The sequence below is a fragment of the Etheostoma spectabile genome, chromosome 13 (genome assembly GCF_008692095.1).
Source record: "Etheostoma spectabile isolate EspeVRDwgs_2016 chromosome 13, UIUC_Espe_1.0, whole genome shotgun sequence".
Lineage (NCBI taxonomy): Eukaryota > Metazoa > Chordata > Actinopteri > Perciformes > Percidae > Etheostoma > Etheostoma spectabile.
Window position 1 is genome coordinate 12,886,909 of NC_045745.1, and position 17,626 is coordinate 12,904,534.

Genomic DNA, 17,626 nt, shown 5'->3' on the forward strand with positions numbered 1-17,626 from the left:
GACACTGGTTCACGAAGCTTCATTTGGCCGTCACAACGTAGGAAAGAGTGCAAATGAAACAAAATATAAACAATAAACTTTATCACAGGTTAACGGAAAGTGTCATAAATATAACCACCTGGTATTGACAGGTTAAGGTTCCAATTCAAAATATAAACAGTATATACTATACAATGTTAAAAAGTAAACAGTTAATGGTAAGGATTATTAAAATATATAATGACGGATTGTTGTCAGATTTGTGATGTGGATCGTATGTGGCAAAGTGTAAACATCAACAAGCTGTGGTTGTCAAATCGATACGGACTGTCCAGTTTTTATTATAATAAAACAGCAGTTGTTCGCATAGTCCCAGTGCGGATGTCAGTTGTTTGTGCATTACATGAGTAAACACTCACATGCATCCATCTCTCTCGCTATTTCCCCCCTCTTTTACTTTCCTCACCCTAGTTCAGTGCTGCAAGTCTGTGGAGATAAAGAGCTGTTAAGTGGTGCTGGGCTTTCCGCTGTCTGTTTAGTAATGTCCGAGGTGCCCATCGACCCGCCAGTCCCATAAAGCAGAGAGAACCAAAAACAGACAGAGTGTTCACACCCAGACTCACTGCCAGCAGAGCTCTGCCGGCTGTATTAAAAATTAAGTTGTCCTATATTTTATGATGGGCTGATGTTAACCTTTATATTAAAAATGAGATATTGGCCTGTCACTTAAATGATGGATATGATGCAGTTTGGTTTTTATTCAATAGGTCATACATAGTGTAGGTATATACAATGGGTCATTGCCATAACAGTAGACAATGTTGGACCCAAATGCAGAGGTGACCAGGTGATGTGGTGAGCTTGAATATTTATTAACCATAACAGTAGGCAAGGTAGTCCAAAAAACTAAGTAGATAAGAGGAACAGGAATCAGTTACACGGAGACAAAAACAGGTAGACTAATACACAGCACCCTGGCACAGAAAAGAATGACCTGACAACAGACAAGGGAAACACAGAGACTAAATACAAGAGGTAACGCGTAAACGAGAAACATGTGATACAACAGGTGAATCATGGCGGGTCAGAACAATCAGACAGGTTGGAAAACACAAGACAGGAAATAAATCCAGACAAGACAGAACTAGACTACTACAAAATAAAACAGGAAACAACAACAGAACCTCAAAACCAAGAGAAACCATAAACCATAACAGTCATGATGTGACATTAACCTTAGATTATATGTAAGTGTGGATACACTTGTTTTACCAATAGTATGAAGTGACTATCTAAATAGTATTTCCTCACTAATTATTATTTTCTTCAGACGTGTATTAAGTAAAACTAAAACGTTCAATTATTCTCACATTTTTACTAAATAAAACAAATCAAGCACCAAGGATAAACTGTACATATACAGTACTTTATAAACTGATTTCATAGAATAATAATAATACTTTCATTACAACTTTAATGTACTTTAGATTGTTTTATTCTATATATTTTGAGATATTTAGTTCATTTTAAGGCAGAAAACCGCAAATATTTTTTTTTCTTTTTGGCAAACCTCCCCTTGTTTGTGACATTTTTGCTGAAGTGCAGCCATTGTGTGTAAATAAAAGAGTAGAGGACAGCATGTCTCTCTGTAAATGGCTAGTGTCGGCGCACAGCCTGTAATACTCATCCACAGGAACCACAGGGTGTCTGATTGGGTGTTTGTGTGTTGTGTGTGTGTGTGTGTTGTGTGTGTGTGTGTGTGTGTGTGTGTGTGTGTGTGTGTGTGTGTGCCTGTGTGCGTGCGTGTATGAGTTCAGCACAGAGAGAGCACCATGATGTTAGCTGTAATAGAGGTCCGTCTGTACAGATTTCATAAATGTCTCCAGCCCTCCCACACTTGGGCATAAGATCATGAATATGATACGTGGGTGCATCAGGACAGATGGTCTTTTTCAGATTCATGAATTTGCCTCGATAACCCATTTCAGCTCCTCTGTGTCTTGTGCCGTGGACCGTACACAGAGTTTATTAATCGTATACCCTATTTCAGAGGCTTTTCCTTACCCTACAAATAATACATTTATATCATTTTCCTGTTCAAATAAATGCAAATATCACATCTTAGCTCAAAGTAAGCACCTTCATTTCTGTTGTTGGGTATCATAGAAAACGTAATGCCTCAGTTTAACTATAAAATGCATAATTTACCAGTGTTGATCCTCAAAGCTACCACACACTAAACCATTCTGTGTCTGTCTTTGGGAGTGTAGGAGCTGTGTGAGGACCCGCACCTGTTTGTAGATGGCATCAGCGCACACGATTTACATCAGGGACAGCTGGGTAACTGCTGGTTTGTTGCGGCATGCTCCAGCCTGGCCTCCAGAGAGTCTCTGTGGCAAAAAGTAAGTGTGTGTTTCTTTGTTTGTGTATATGTGTATTTGTCCGTATCTTCTGCTTCGTCTTCCTTTCTTTAGAGCACTAGACCAAAATGTTTAGTAAATCTCATACAGGTGTGTCTTTGAGTTGCCTAACATCATCTGTTACAGTCAAAGTTTCCCAACGCAAAGCCACACTTTTAAAGAAATATTGAAACACTTTGGGAAATGCTCTGTTTTGCTTTCTTATCAAGAGTTGATGAGACGAGTAAAACAATATCTATCTCCGGTCTGTATGTTGAAGTGCCCATATTATGCTCATTTTAAGGTTCATAATTGTATTTAGAGGTTATATTAAAATAGGTTTACATGGTTTCATTTTCAAAAAACACCATATTTTTGTTCTACTGCACATTGCTTTGGCTCCTCTTTTCACCCTGTGTGTTGAGCTCTCTGTTTTAGCTACAGAGTGAGGGATCTCACTTCTGTTCCATCTTTGTTGGGAGTCGCACATGCGCAGTAGCTAGGCAAGGACTACTAGCCAGTCAGAAGCAGAATGTGAGGGTGTGCCATGCTAGCAGCTAGGCATGCGTTATAACGTGAGTTACAAAGTGACGCATGTGCATGACGGACGTAAAGGCTGGACTACAATAGAACTGTTTGGAGCAGTTTGTGAGCAGTGTTTTCTGTTGGAGATGGTAAGTTCCTTTAGGCTTTTCACTTTTTAAACCTATAACATGCACAAAAAAGATATAAAACACAATATACAAAAGGAAAAAAGCCAAAAAAAACTGAAAATGAGCACTTTAAGTAACTGAGCTGGAGTCAGGAGGTTAGCCTTGCTTTGCATCAAAACTGGCAACGGGGAAACTGCTTGACTAGCTTTCTCCAAAATGAAAAGTCCTGCCTACCAGCACCTCAAAAGTTAACATCTAGTTAACATGTTTGTTTAATCTGTACACAAAGAGAAATGTAAAAACAACAATTGGTGGTGTTATGGGAGTTAACTATTTCTTTGTAAACAACAGCCGGGTGGAGTGACTGTGCAGATTCCTAAAGTGACACAGAGGTTGCCAGGATTGGTTCCACGGTGCCTCTACAGAGACCAAAACCTGTGCTCACCAACCAAATAAGAACCCATTTTTGTAAAGATATCTGTTTGTGAGAGGTCAAGGGACCCCTTTAAAATGGCATTGCCAGTTTTCCAGTAACTTTAGAGCATTGTTTAGCCCCTTTCCCAACAAGCTAGCATGGCATGGTTGGCACCAATTGATGCCTTAGATTATCTAGTTACATATCATACCAATACCCTTAGATCCATACAGCCTCTTATAACAGTAATGTTGGCTGAGATCACTGACGGTCCCACGGGTCTCAAAGGGTTAAAAGAACACAAATCAACACTGTAGCTTAGTTTATGGCTGATGCTCATATCATGTATCTAATGCTCATAATACAAATGAGAAAGTTTATAGTTGCACTATGTTGTGCTTTGCTTTTTTAACTTGTGGTGTCTGCCTGTTGTTTGCTTGTGGTCAAAGAAAACCACAATCCTTAATTCTCCCATTCAGTCAGATAGCTCTCTCTCTTTGACGGCCTCTGCTGCTGATTCAACATGCTAAGTCAGCTGCTAAGGAGGACAATTTCCAGTCAGGCATACCATAAAAACTTTGGATAAGGGTTGGCCACAGATGCTAAATGACTCAATGCCACCCCTATAACCAATAATCTATTGTTTGTAAAGCTAAAATCAAACTAATTAAGCTACTTTTTTAAAGAAACTGTTTGAAAAGAGTCAATGCCTTTTCAAAGAGGACCATTTCTTGTAGACAGATATTAGAAAAGTTTTTTTCCTGCACAAAAAGGCATATAAAAAATTACCTTTCTATATATTGAATTTTAATTATTCCATATTTAGTGTTTAAGTGTCCATTAGGAACTATTATGATAAGAAGGTAACGCCAGAGGACTCATTACAGCACGCAGTAGCAGCCTGATTGGTAGGTTAATGTAGAGTCTCCCTGGGCCGGCGTGAAGCACTATGGCTAGATGGATGTCCAGGCTTCTGTCAGCAGTGAATGTGTTTTTATTAGTATCTTTTTTTCATTCACATGGCTAACCAGGAGGTAAGTGTGTGCAATGTTTGTAATGCTAGCAAGGGGCAGGCTCAGAGGGGGCCAGTGTAGATGGATACATGATAAAATGGAGTGATTGACAGACAAATACAGGGATAGATAAAACCCTTTCAAGCATGCACTTTGTTACATATGTGCTGGTGTTTTTACTTTTTGGTTTCATCTTTGAATAGTTTATTTACACATTTATCAAGGCTCAAGTTTGAACTAAGAAGATTGATACCCCTGTCATGTCTGTGCATTAATTGTGAAGCTACAGCCAGTTAGCTTAATTTAGCATAAAGATTGGAAACAGGGGGAGACCGCTTGCTTGGTACTGCCCAAAGATTCAAAATATGGTTACCAACACCTCCAGTAAGTTACACTTTGTAATATCTATCAACAGCCCAAAGAAGTATCATTATTATTGTTGTAGTCTATATCCTTGACGTTCACCTTCCGGGATTTCCCCCATGCATGTATTTTCCCGTTTCCTTCCACTTTCTTTGTGTTGGAATTTAACATTCGGTGGATTAATGAGGACTATTGTTGACTGCTCCTCAAATCTCTGCATGGTAAATTGACACAGCTAGCTAGCCTATCTGTCCAATCTGAGTTTTCTCTCTCACAACTATTTTGCAGCGGCTCTGTGCGGAGCTTAGCAACCAATGACAATTCTGATTGGTTTAAAGAAATGCCAATAAACCAGAGCATGTTCTCCTCCCATCCCCGAATGCTATGTGGAGTTGCCAGACCCTTCTTCAGCGTGCTTTAAAGGAGGGTCTGGCAAAGCGAGACTATTGACGTTCTAACCAAACAAGGAAAGGTCTCAAGGAAGCATTGTTGCATCTCCATACATTTTCTTCCTTCTTTATTAATGCTCACTGTCTCTGCGAACTATAAAGAAAGGCGCATTAGAGACCCTTGAGTCTATACCCTAAATAACTTAACTTATCTGTCTTCTGTTTTCAGACATTTACTGATTTCAATAAATCCACTATTGCAAGCTTCAGTCCAAAACTAGTGGTGTCATATTAACAACTGTAGTGAGCTTTGGAGTTTCGGGTGTCAGGATTTTTTTGAAACGTTCTTTGGCATCCATCTTGACAGAGGAAACAAAGTGATTACCGAGGTTTAATGGGATTTGAAACAAGATGCCACGGCTTGTTGTAGCGAGACGCTGGATTGTGACAGTCTGCTCTGAGAGAATGTTTACATACGGGCGTAAAAAAGTAGTAAAAAGAAGTAAAAAGCTACCTGTAAAACCCAGTGTTTCTCTCTCTTTTCTCTCTCTCTCTTTCTCTCCCTCTCTCTTTCTCTCCCTCTCTCTTTCTTCGCTGAGACATACACGCATCCGCAGCTTCACTGTGCCACAGTCTTGCGCAGACCACTCACTTTTTCTTGTAAAATAAGTCGGGAAGCGGACAACACCTAACTTCTAACTACTTTTAATGATATTAAACAAAGATACATTTTCTCTGTTAGTCCTATAATGATAACAAAGTGATACTAGAGTAGTCTACTTCCTTGCCTATTGCTGCAATTCATAAAATGCAGAGGGGGAGAAAAGAGCATCTGTCTTCACAAAAATCATCTGTTGAGTGTTTGATGGTCATTTATTTGTGCTTTAGAACGTGATCAATGTGAAACAAGAGTAAAATAAGCTTTAATTCTCTCTGTCTACTGTACAATGACAAATTCAAGTACAACACATTTGGTCTACAGCCAGAAAACGCTTAGTTATGTATTACTTATTATTCTGTGTTATGCCTTGGTTCTCTGAGTGAAGACACCACTATATGTATATATGTGAAACTGTTAGTCATACAGGACAGAAGCCAGTTATCTGAGTTTGTGACTAAACCTTTCAGTGCTTGGTTTTCATTTTTGGACTTTTGATTGAATAAAGGACTGTTTTCCAGTCTAATTTCTTCATTGTAATTTTCTGTAAAATAGTGTTAAAATTTTGTGTTGTCTCGATCTCGTGAACCCAATCTCTTGTCTGTTCTAGTGAGCTGGGTGTCTCGTCACACCCTCATATTTATGCATCAATTTAATTGAGACTCTTGAAAATGTGCAGCATTGGACTCATTTTTTCTTCTTTTTTTATCAGAGAATGGTTTGATGGTTCAGGTGTCAAGTTAGTTACATGCTTTCAACCAACAAGAAACAAGTTTAATACCTCCTGACATCTCAGTTATTTTCCCTTCTCTCACACCTCCTCTGACAAGCGTCTTCTCATTCACAGTCACAGTTACTGTTTTATCCCCGTTGCAGGGTAAAGCAGGGACTCCTCAGGAGGAGAATAGAGCCGGCGGCTGAGAGATGAAATCCACATGCCCCCCTCTCTCTTGTTTGTCAGGGTCACCATGCAAGACGGAGATGGATGAGGCAGCAGGAAGGAACCTGTTCCCTCGTCCACTGGGGAATATACTCAAGCACATACACACAAGTACACACTGTCTCTATCCATTATCTCACATGGGGCTCATTTCTCCCAAACCCATCAGGGCTGGCTGTTTGTCAAAGAGGAGGGTGAAAAACACTTTTGCTCAACACAAGCCAAGAAAACGATTCTTGTTTAGACATTGTTTAAAATAATACAGGTACACATTTTTGATTTATTTGATTTATTTGTATTTAACAATTACTAACGTCATAGAATACAAAGAAGCAAGTTATATCTTTTGTAGAGGTTGTCAGATAATGTAATATAGTAGGCTTTCTCTTAGGACAGATCCAAAAAAGCAGGTTTAACCCAAAATTAACTAAACGCACACACGCACAGAAGAGGAGTTTGTAGCAAGTAACCTACGTCCAATTTTAAAGTCTCAAGTGTCCACTGTGAAGGTGATGGAGCAGTCGACAGTCTCAGGGCTGCAGCCATCTGCAAATGCAAATAGGAAGTACATCACCTTCCTTACCTTAGCCAACTCTGCGATCCTCTCACCAAACTCGTGTGCGTCAGCCTCGTAGCACTGGACGGGCGAGTCGCCCGCCGCCCTCCAGAAAACCCCGACGGGCTCCAGCAGCTGACGTGTCATCAGGTTGGTGAGGTCGGGCGTCCAAAGCTGCGAGGTGGCTGTGACGGTGAGGCGTCCCGTCTGGGCCAGCTGCACCATCCACCGCGAGAATCGAAGGGACTGTTTGGAGAAGTCCAGTCGGTACACAGCCTCGTTGGGAAGCAGCAGGCGTTCACCGTCCTGCCTCTTCTGGCCTCGCTGCTGCAGAGACTGTACCCGCAGGCGCATCACCTCCGTTAGTTGCGTGTCCAGCCGGAAGGGCAGCTCCAACTCTGTAGACATGCTTGAATGGCACACTGCAGGCTGAGAGGTCAATACCAACTGCAAGGCTGGATTAGATTGGCAGCTATGTCGAAACTAAGCGTCTTCACTTTGTCTCTGTCCTCTTCCTTTGGCCCAGTAACTCTCTCTGTGCTCCGGTGCAGTTTGCATACAGTGGGGGGTGGATCTTACACAGAAATACAGATTAGTTGAGGTGCTAGGCAACAAGATCTAATAACATTTGCAACCACAGCACAGGGTTTGCCCTTAGGGGAGTTCAGGACTGTTTGTCACCCATTTGTGTGTCTTGGGTTTTTGCTTGGCTACAAATCTTTGACTCTAATACCAGACATGAAGTGCTGTATTACCAAACTCCTGGGGGCTTGCATTAGCAACTATTTTGTAAGAGCAAGGTATCTCCTCTGATATTGGTGCTGGACTCTATCTGGTGAGGAAGAGGAGGAGGGAGTGAGGGGAAAGCCTATATATTCCCCTTGGTGTGCATTTTGACAGTGAAAGCCAAGTTGCCTTGTGCTTGTGTCTCTGGTCAGTTGTCAGGTCACTTACCTGCCAGAGTTCAGTTGCTGCATAGCGACACTTGGCCCAGATGAAAGCTGAGGTAGATAGAGCCTTTGCTCTTTCATTCTCCACAGAGTCAGAGAGTAAGCAGTGGTGGGGTGGAGTGCAAGAGAGATTGCCTCCCAAAGGATTACAAAATGACTGAGGTTTCTGTGGTGCAGTGCTTTGTTTTTTTTTTCTTACCCCTCATCCTCTTTTTAAAGGAGCTGTTGCTGCTTCTCAGAGCTGGTCCTCTGGGGAGGCCAGATTCTCTCCATCAGCAGAGTGTCACCTCCTGTAGAGAGGTTCGACAGGAACTGCTGTTCAGTTAGCGCACTTTGACATCTCCAAGGACACCCGCTGGAACACTGTCACTTAATTCACATGTGTGGTGTCGCTCACTGCGTCATTTTCCATTTTTATTGCATGCCATAACCCTACTGGTGGAGGTTTTACAGGTGCCCATTTGCAGTCACAGTTTGGTCTTCGGAAATTAACACTTCATACATTTTAAAGAGCAATCACAACAAGATGTCAAGCAGAAAATACTTCTGTGTGTGTGTGTGTGTGTGTGCGTGTGTGTGTGTGTGTGTGTTAAAGCACCAGTTTGTAAAGACAACAACCCTGTTGGCTACAAAAGCATCATAATGTATTCTGGCAAAATCAAGCCATGTATTGTTTAGTTGAATGGTGCAAAAAAGTTTGCAGTCATTACTGTTTGGTGTGCAGCTGCAACGATTAATCGATTTATCAATTAGTTGTCAACTTTTGAATTAATTGACAACTAGGGTTAGGGTTAGGGTTGGGTTAGGGTTAGGGTTATGGTTGGGTTAGGGTTAGGGGGTTAGGGTTAGGGTTAGTAATCGATTAGTCGGTTTGAGTAATTTTTTTAAGACAAAAGTAAAAAATTCTTTGATTCCAGCTTGTTAAATGTGAATATATTCTAGTTTCTCCTCTGCTCTGTGACAGTAAACTGAAAAGATTTGAGTTGTGGATAAAACAAGACATTTGAGGACGTCTTCTTTGGCGTTTGGGAAACACTGAGACACTTTTTTTACCATTTTCTGACATTTTATACACCAAACAACTAATCGATTAATCGAGAAAACAATCAACAGATTAATCGACCGTGAAAACAATTAGTCCCCTTTAGCACTAGTCAGTTGCAGAAACAACTATAAGGAGAGCAACAGATAAATAACGACAACTGAAATGTTTATCATTGTCTTACAGTCTTAAACACACTAAGTGCTTGACTATTCAGCACTCAACTGACAACAACAATGAAACGCATGCAGCAGCCACACCTACACCTAGTGTGCTAAACACTTTTAATTCTATGGGAATTGCACAGTGGTATGAAAAAACAACATCAACTCAAACTTGCCCAGTCCTAGTGTTGTCCAAATGCGTGTGCCTCAGCAAACTTCATCATAATAGTGAACTGTAACAATGACTAGCTAAGACTATGCTATGTTATCTACAACCACATCACAGGGACCAGTCACCTGGCAGGGCTGGCACAGCACTATTTGCATAGCAAGACTGGAGTGACAGCAGTTATGAAAATACATAAATATCACAATATCAGAAAGTCTGCAACATGTGATGAGGGACAACAAATACAGTAGACACTGCTTCTTTTAAAAGCTGGGAGAGGCAGTTGACGTTTTTGTGTTGTTGATCAAAGATTCCATAAAAATCTTTCAGCCTACTCTATTTCAAGTAGTCAAAGAGAAAACTAGACTTCTGCAAGGTGTTAGTAAATCTAGCCATCACGGTAGACTTTGGCCAATCGCAGGTCATTTCAGAAAGAGAGAGCAATCCTATTGACAGTTCTGCTAATTCAGTTGTGCGTGCACGTTCCATGGTGAAGGTTGATAACCGAAGCATAGCCAAAGGCTTAGAGCTGCTGATAAAGGGTAAGGCTAATCTAGGGCTGGGCGATAAAGAGAAAATCAAATATCAAGATATTCTTGACCAAATACCTCGTTCTCGATATTGCGACGATAATGTATGCTTGACTATTGGTGCTTTAACACAATGAGATTTTTAATAAATATTCTCCAGAAATTATTTAATAACTTAGTGGGTAAATGTAAATGAGCCTCAGAGCACAGTATGTCACCTCAACGGGGCTTTGCAAAGAAAACATGACGGTCATTCTCATAGAATTGCAGCTATATATAACAGTATCTGGATAAAATGAATAAATAGTTTTTTCAATGTTAGTACTCATACAGGTCACTGTATGAGCCAGCCAGTGCATTGCCCCTGTGGCGTGGTAGCGTGATGGTGGGAGGGGCTGGGCAGAAACATAAATCATGCTTAACAGAAAGGTTACAGGGAGAGCTGCAGCTGGCGGTTAGCTATCACACATTGATGCTTTCATTTTTAGATAACAGAGATTTTATATAAATCTTCTATCTCACAAAGAAAGGACATGACTAGAAGACAAAGTAAATGCTTTTAAGTCAGAGATTTGAAAGTAGTCTTTCTGTTGTTCTTTTAATGATAAAGGAGTGCTATTATTTGTTCAGCCATATACGTCCATTTTTGACTGCACACTATCTTTTCTGCTGCTCTGTACTTTGCTTATTTTTTAGCTTTCAGCCATGGTTTCATTTCTGTTACCTTTGTATGTTTTGAGATTGTATGTGAATATGTTGTTTGTTTAACTCTCTTGTGAAAGTAACAATTACAGTTAACAAAATGGAGGCTGGGTTATAGGGGTTTCACTGGACCACTGAAAATGCAGGCAGCTGAAACACACACACACACACACACACACACACACACACACACACACATAAACACACTACAGTTATTACCTCTCACCCATGTCCTATTACAGTTGGATTTATGACTGAGAGAGCCAAGGTGATAAATTTGTCCCCTAATCCAAAATGGATCAGCAGACATGAGGGTACGCTGTCTCAGCCTGGCAGTCCACTCTACCTTGACATTTTTTATGCTCCATGGACCACTGCCTGTTTTATTTGCTTATCTACTCTCTGCTCTTCTCCCTCCATCCTCTTCCTCCCCTGCCACCCCCCTCTCTCTCTAGGTTATTCCCGACTGGAAGGAGCAGGAGTGGGATACAGAGAAGCCAGAATCGTATGCTGGGATTTTCCACTTTCGCTTCTGGCGCTTTGGTGAGTGGGTGGATGTGGTGATTGATGACCGGCTACCGACGGTGGACAACCAGCTGGTCTACTGCCACTCCAACGATAGCAACGAGTTCTGGAGTGCCCTGGTGGAGAAGGCCTATGCCAAGTAAGTATCAGTGCCGACAAATATACAGACCCAGTTTTACAGAAGAAACACACAAAAACTGATAAGATTTTATTGTTTTGCTAGCTAACGTTATTTTAAAAATGTCCATCCAGCTTTCTCGTAATCAAAGGTAATGTCTTGTTGTGTCTAGCCAACTGTCCCAAACCCTAACATATTAAATTTACTAGGATATAGCACTGAAAAAGGCAGAAGATCCTCAACTTGAAGAAGCTGAAACCAGCAAAATAACTAAGACTAATAAATATACTGTACATTTGTTGACAATCAGCTAATTGTTGCAGCTCTTAATACACACAACCCAACTCTCTTCCCCTTCCCGTCAGGGTTTATGGCTGCTACGAGGCTTTGGATGGGGGAAACACGGCTGATGCATTAGTAGATTTCACGGGGGGGGTGTCAGAGCCTGTGGACCTGCTGGAGGGTCAGATGGCAACAGACGAAGTTGCCCGAAACCAGCTGTTTGAAAGAGTTCTCAAAGTCCACAACAGAGACGGTCTTATCAGCTGCTCCATCAGGGTGAGCTAAGATCTGCATGGCAGCCTTAACTATGAGTTTTATTCACTGTATGTATTTATTAATTCTGTAGTAAGACTTGGGCAGTGTTCGGATGATTTTTTCCAGGGGCTATTTCTTTGTGATGGCATTTTAAACTCTGATGGATTTCTGAGGACTATGATTAACTGCTCCTCTGATCTCTGCAGGGTAAATCCAGACAGCTAGCAAGACTGTAGATCTGTCCAATCTGAGTTTTCCGTTGCACAACTAAAACAACCTTTGAACGTACACATGGTCCACCAAAACCAGTTCCTTCACGAGGCTTTCGGTTCCTTCACCGCCCAAGACGATTGTGATTGGTTTCAACAAATGCCAATAAACCAGAGCATGTTTTCTCCCATCCCTTAATGCTGCTAGCCAGACCTTCATCCGCAGCGCTGTGGAGGAAGGTCAATTTGGGCAGTGCAAAACTAGGTACGCTCAAGAAACGTGAGGCTGTGATTAAGCACAGTGGTGCTTTAAGCTAAAAGCTAAAATTTGCAAATTAGCACCCAAACAGCTAAGGCTGTTATGTCATTAGTTTTGCAGGTGTTTGGTCACAAATTTTGTGCCAATCTTTCTACGTAACATTTTAACAGCAAACCATAAGAAGGCTCTGACTCAGTGTTTTAGCAGTATTTCAGAACCTGTTCTCTGAAAATTGTCTAATTCATTATAGTTGACCTTTTGTGCCACAGAGCCCCATAGAACATTTTCTCCTATTATTTCAAAATCCAAGGATGAAAAAATGTTGTCTGTTGACTTTGTGGAGACACTCACAGCCCATGTCTCGCTGCAGAGACAGCATCCTTCTTCTTCTGTGTGTGTGTGTGTGTGTGTGTGTGTATAATAAAGTATAATATTTTCTAGAAACCAGAGCACAGCAGTTTATCATAGAAATCCTGGACTTACCTACTGAGTGTTTCTTGTGAACTCATGTCTAAGTTTTAAGAAAAACAAGTGCATGCTGTCTTGTTATGCTGAATTTCACTGTTTGGCCGTTGGTCCTCTGTGTCATGCCAATCTTATTCCCTGGCGTCCGGTTCCAGCAACGGCTAATTCACAATCCCTTATTCTAATTTGGAATCAGGCGTTTTTAAATTAAACGTTTTTTTTATATGCATGAGTTTGTACACTGAATGGTCTATTGTTCAACTGCGTCGAGTAATGAGAGCTCCAAGAATAGAACCAGTACCATACAAAAATGCATTTTCCACTTTTATCCATTGTTATTACTTTAGCTTGTATTTCTCAATCATAAATTGCAATGCTGGGAATGCATGAATTATATGCCAATCCTCTGGGAGACCCTGGTTTTACTGTGGGTTGCTGAGTCACTGATCAAGGAGTCTGATTGCTGTTCTACTATTATTCTTATTTCATTTTCACTTTTCTTACTAAGGGAAAAAACTGGTCAGAATTAACAGGAGAAATAAGCCACGGTGGCATTGTAATCTTAGTTTCTACTTTGAACCTGAGCTGAAACTGACCCCAGTAAAAACCAACTCGAACCTGACATGCATAAACTAAAAAAGAGCCCTGAGCTAAAGGGGACCCAAAGATATTTAGGAGATAAAAAGTAGGAGCAACTATTTTGGGCACACCTGGTTCCCATGTATGTAAAAATCTAATTTATTTTATTTAGTTTTTATATTTTTGACAATGTTCATGACTCACAGTTAGAGTACATTATTAATTAAATCGGCATGAAACTTTGTTGTTGAATCTCGGCACAAAAGATGATCACCTGCTTTAGAAAATGTAAGATTCTTCTCTTCATAAAAAGTTGAAGATACAAGCTTGTGTACATAAAAACATTGAGGTCGACCTTGACTACGTCTCAGGAGGGGCATTTTGGCAAGAAACATCCAATCACAGAGCTCAAAGTTATGTAACATGCACCACTAACTTGGGGTGAAAGCTAAAGATTTCATAGTTGAGCAAACAATCAAAACAATCATTTCAAAACAATCATGTAAAATCATTTAAAACAATTAAATGATTTTACATTTACATTCTGGATGAGTTTTGCATTAAGCTCATCATTTATTGACCCAAATATTTTTAAAAAGAGAAAACACATACCTTTACAGTAAGTCACAGACACTGATTCCTGAAATTCACGCAAAGCATTATGTGGCCAGAGATAAAGTGGATACTATAATGTTATCAGAGTATAAGCCCAGCCTTGGACCGTCCAGGGCTGTACACAGAGATTGTGGGGCCACCTTGATTCTCATTATCTGAGCAGTGGGCTCACTCTGGGGATCATTATTCCTTCTATCAGCTACTATTTGCTAAGTAGTACATATATTTGTCCTGTCTGTCTGTACAACTCTCTGTTAGACATATTAATCAGGCTTTTGTCAGTTGTTGCAAGAATAATAGTGTATGAAATTTTCAGTGTAATGTCTGAAAAACGCCAAATGCTGTGAACACATAATTGTTGGATCATAGAACCCATTTTCTGATAACGCTGTCTAATGACTCTGCCTTCCTTTCCTTTTACCATCCAAAGCTTTTGATTCACAAATGGCGCATTGCTGAAATTTGAAAGTGTCACATCCCTTTTATTGAAAATCGTCCGGTTTGTGTCGTCTCCCAGTCAACAAAAAAAAATCATAAAACTTGCCAAAATCAAAAGACTTTTGGATGGCGTTGCAATGTGCAAAATGGATGCACAACTTGCATCTGTGAGAGAGCCACCCAGTAGCCTCTCTCCTCGAAAAGATTTATGATACATTTGGTACCAAAGAAACGCTATCCCAGACAAACCCTAAAGCCAAGATTTTAACAGCCATCCTATGTGTCCTTTTCCCAAAAAACCTACTTTGTAAACTGTGCCAGCCTCCCTCTTTTACATATTTGTAGAAATCCAATAAAGAATCTGTGTTCAGTCACTAAACCTCCCTGTTTGGCTTTTTCCCAGGCAACCACAATAGAGGACATGGAGGCACGGCTGGACTGCGGCCTGGTCAAAGGCCACGCCTACGCCGTGACAGATGTACGGAAAGTGCGGCTAGGTCACGGACTGCTAGCCTTCTTCAAATCCGAGAAGCTGCAGATGATTCGCATGAGGAACCCCTGGGGAGAGAAGGAGTGGAGCGGCCCCTGGAGCGACAGGTAGAGCACAACACTGCCACCCACATGGATGGATGAAGTACTGCACCTCATTAAATCAGATCTTGTCTCACTGAGCATCCTTCATCCATCTGTCCCAATTTTTACACAGTGAACTAGTCAGATGCGTTCAGACCAACCCAAAAATGTCTTTTTCTTCTGATATATGACCTTGTTGTGACGAATTTAACCGAATTTACTAATTAGATTTTTAAAATGTTGAGGCGGGTCCCCTTGGTCTCTCAAAATTTGACTGGTCTCGAAGAGATTGCGTGTGATGAATGAGCAAACATCAAAAGACTCAACAAAGACAAACCCATATAAAATGCCAAAGAAGCCTGCACAATGGGAAAATGTCATTTTGACAATGAAAAATGGAGATGCAATCAAGCTAATGGGCCACAGAGCAAAGACGAATGACTGAAGTCAGCTCTGCTGGAGCGCTGCTTGTTTGTAGAGAACAATATCAAACATGCAGTGCAGCTCAGATATCATTTTCCCTGGACCATCCCAAAGCAAAAATTGAGCTGACCAAACTTTCAATTCAAACGTGCAGGCGAATCACAGACCCCATTTACACCTGCTATTAAGAACTGTAGTGCTTGACCACATTAAATTAGAGATGTAAATGCACCCAAAAATGCATTGAGGATGGACTGTGATCCAATCGGCCAAACCAGGGACAAACTCTGACCACATTGAACAGAAGTGTAAATGCAAATGTCTTTTCAATTCACATACAACAACTACTGTACCAGCAACCAGCATCTAACAGGTCTGGATGCCAGGGAGCGCACAACTTTCAACCCAGACACAAAGAACATCTCGTTGCAACAACAAGATAATCTTTTTAGACATGAGACGCATTTTGAAACAGGGGTCAATTCAATCATCTGGACACAGCTGTTATTTATATATATTTTACTTTTTAGGGCTATAGGTAATGCTAAAATAGAGAGGTTTCCCCCATAACATCACTCTCTTTGTTTTTTGGGGAATTGTTAGCTTCCAGACTCTGTGAAACAAACAGGGAGGTGGTAAAGCCTGGTTATAATGGAGCCTGAATTATTGATAAGGCCAAAAAGAGAGAAAGATGTAATTAAAGAGACGTGAGTCATCTCTCCTCTTTCTCAATCATTCGCTCGCTGTAGTCTCGCTGAATAATTTATTCACGTTTTAATTTTAAAAAAAACTGTTACTGTTAATGGAGTCTGACTGTTGAGACGTGGACGCTTGTCAGTGAATTAGAAACATAGAAGCATAAACACAGAGCTAATGCATCCAGTAAAAAGCCTGTTTCCCTGAGCAGTGAATACAGAGTGGACCTTGATGCTTAGGTATGATTCACAGTAACAGTAACATTCAACTGCCTCTTTAACATAATAGTGCCCATCAGGGGTAGACACATGCATCATTTATATATCTGAACTCAACAGTTGCTGAGTATTTAAAGTAAAAAATATGATTATTAGAAGATTCACAACTTAGGGTCCAACTGATATATATTAATATCCTACTGATCATGAAAAACGTTTTGAAGTATTCATTCTTCACTTGTAGCTTGTCAGATTGATGCTGTTTTTCTGCTGTTTGTTTACTCTCCCGTCTTTGCTCCCTGCAGTTCGGAGGAGTGGAACAAGGTGAGCAAGAGCGAGAGAGAAAAGCTGGGTGTCACCGTGCAGGACGACGGCGAGTTCTGGTGAGATCTATAAATGTACTCGCAATTTATTTTGTTGTTCCCTTATCTTAGACCCATGTATTAAGCTGGTGCTTGCATGGTTTAAACATATTTAAATGATGACATGTTGAATGTCTAATTTATAAAGACTTATTCTCCATAGTATATAATATATACTCCTCACCTGAAATGATGCTAGTTGAGAGTGATCTAGACCTAGTGTACTCTATCTGTAAAGTGTCCTGAGATATGTGTCATGAGTTGACACTAAAAACAAAATTGAATTGTAGCAAAGGAATAGTTTAACATTTTTGGGAAATATGCTTTTTCGCTTTAGCCAGCAGCCGGTTATCTTAGTTGAGCACAAAGACCGCAACCGAGGGAGACCTAACCTAAACAAAATCCACCATTCAGCACCTCTAAAGCTCACTGATTAACATGTTATATCTTCTTTTTTTTCTCTCCAATCAAAGATTAGAGTGTAAAAACATTTTGTAGTTATGCGCCTTGGCAGTGACTTCCTTAATGTGTTAATTCAAAGTCAACTTTATTGTCAATTCTGCCATATATATATATATATATATATCTTGGTATAAGTATCAAAACAACACAACTTTAAAAATTAGGATTATGATGAAAACAAATACTAAAAATTAAAAATAATTTGTAATTCATTAGTAAACTTTA

The 17,626-nt window shown here is 40.4% G+C and overlaps 2 protein-coding genes across 2 annotated transcripts in view; one reads left to right on the forward strand and one right to left on the reverse strand.

The window, feature by feature from the left end:
• capn5b (calpain 5b) overlaps positions 1 to 17,626 on the forward strand; it is a 42,898-nt gene that overhangs the window by 16,889 nt on the left and 8,383 nt on the right. The window contains exons 3-7 of the mRNA XM_032534441.1: positions 2,250 to 2,381; positions 11,378 to 11,586; positions 11,931 to 12,123; positions 15,071 to 15,264; positions 16,883 to 16,960. Coding sequence (XP_032390332.1) covers positions 2,250 to 2,381; positions 11,378 to 11,586; positions 11,931 to 12,123; positions 15,071 to 15,264; positions 16,883 to 16,960 — 806 coding nt within the window. The remainder of the gene's footprint in view (positions 1 to 2,249; positions 2,382 to 11,377; positions 11,587 to 11,930; positions 12,124 to 15,070; positions 15,265 to 16,882; positions 16,961 to 17,626) is intronic.
• ompb (olfactory marker protein b) lies at positions 7,099 to 8,135 on the reverse strand. The gene has a single exon (XM_032534446.1). The coding sequence runs from the start codon at positions 7,771 to 7,773 to the stop codon at positions 7,300 to 7,302; it is 474 nt and encodes a 157-aa protein (XP_032390337.1). The 5' UTR covers positions 7,774 to 8,135; the 3' UTR covers positions 7,099 to 7,299.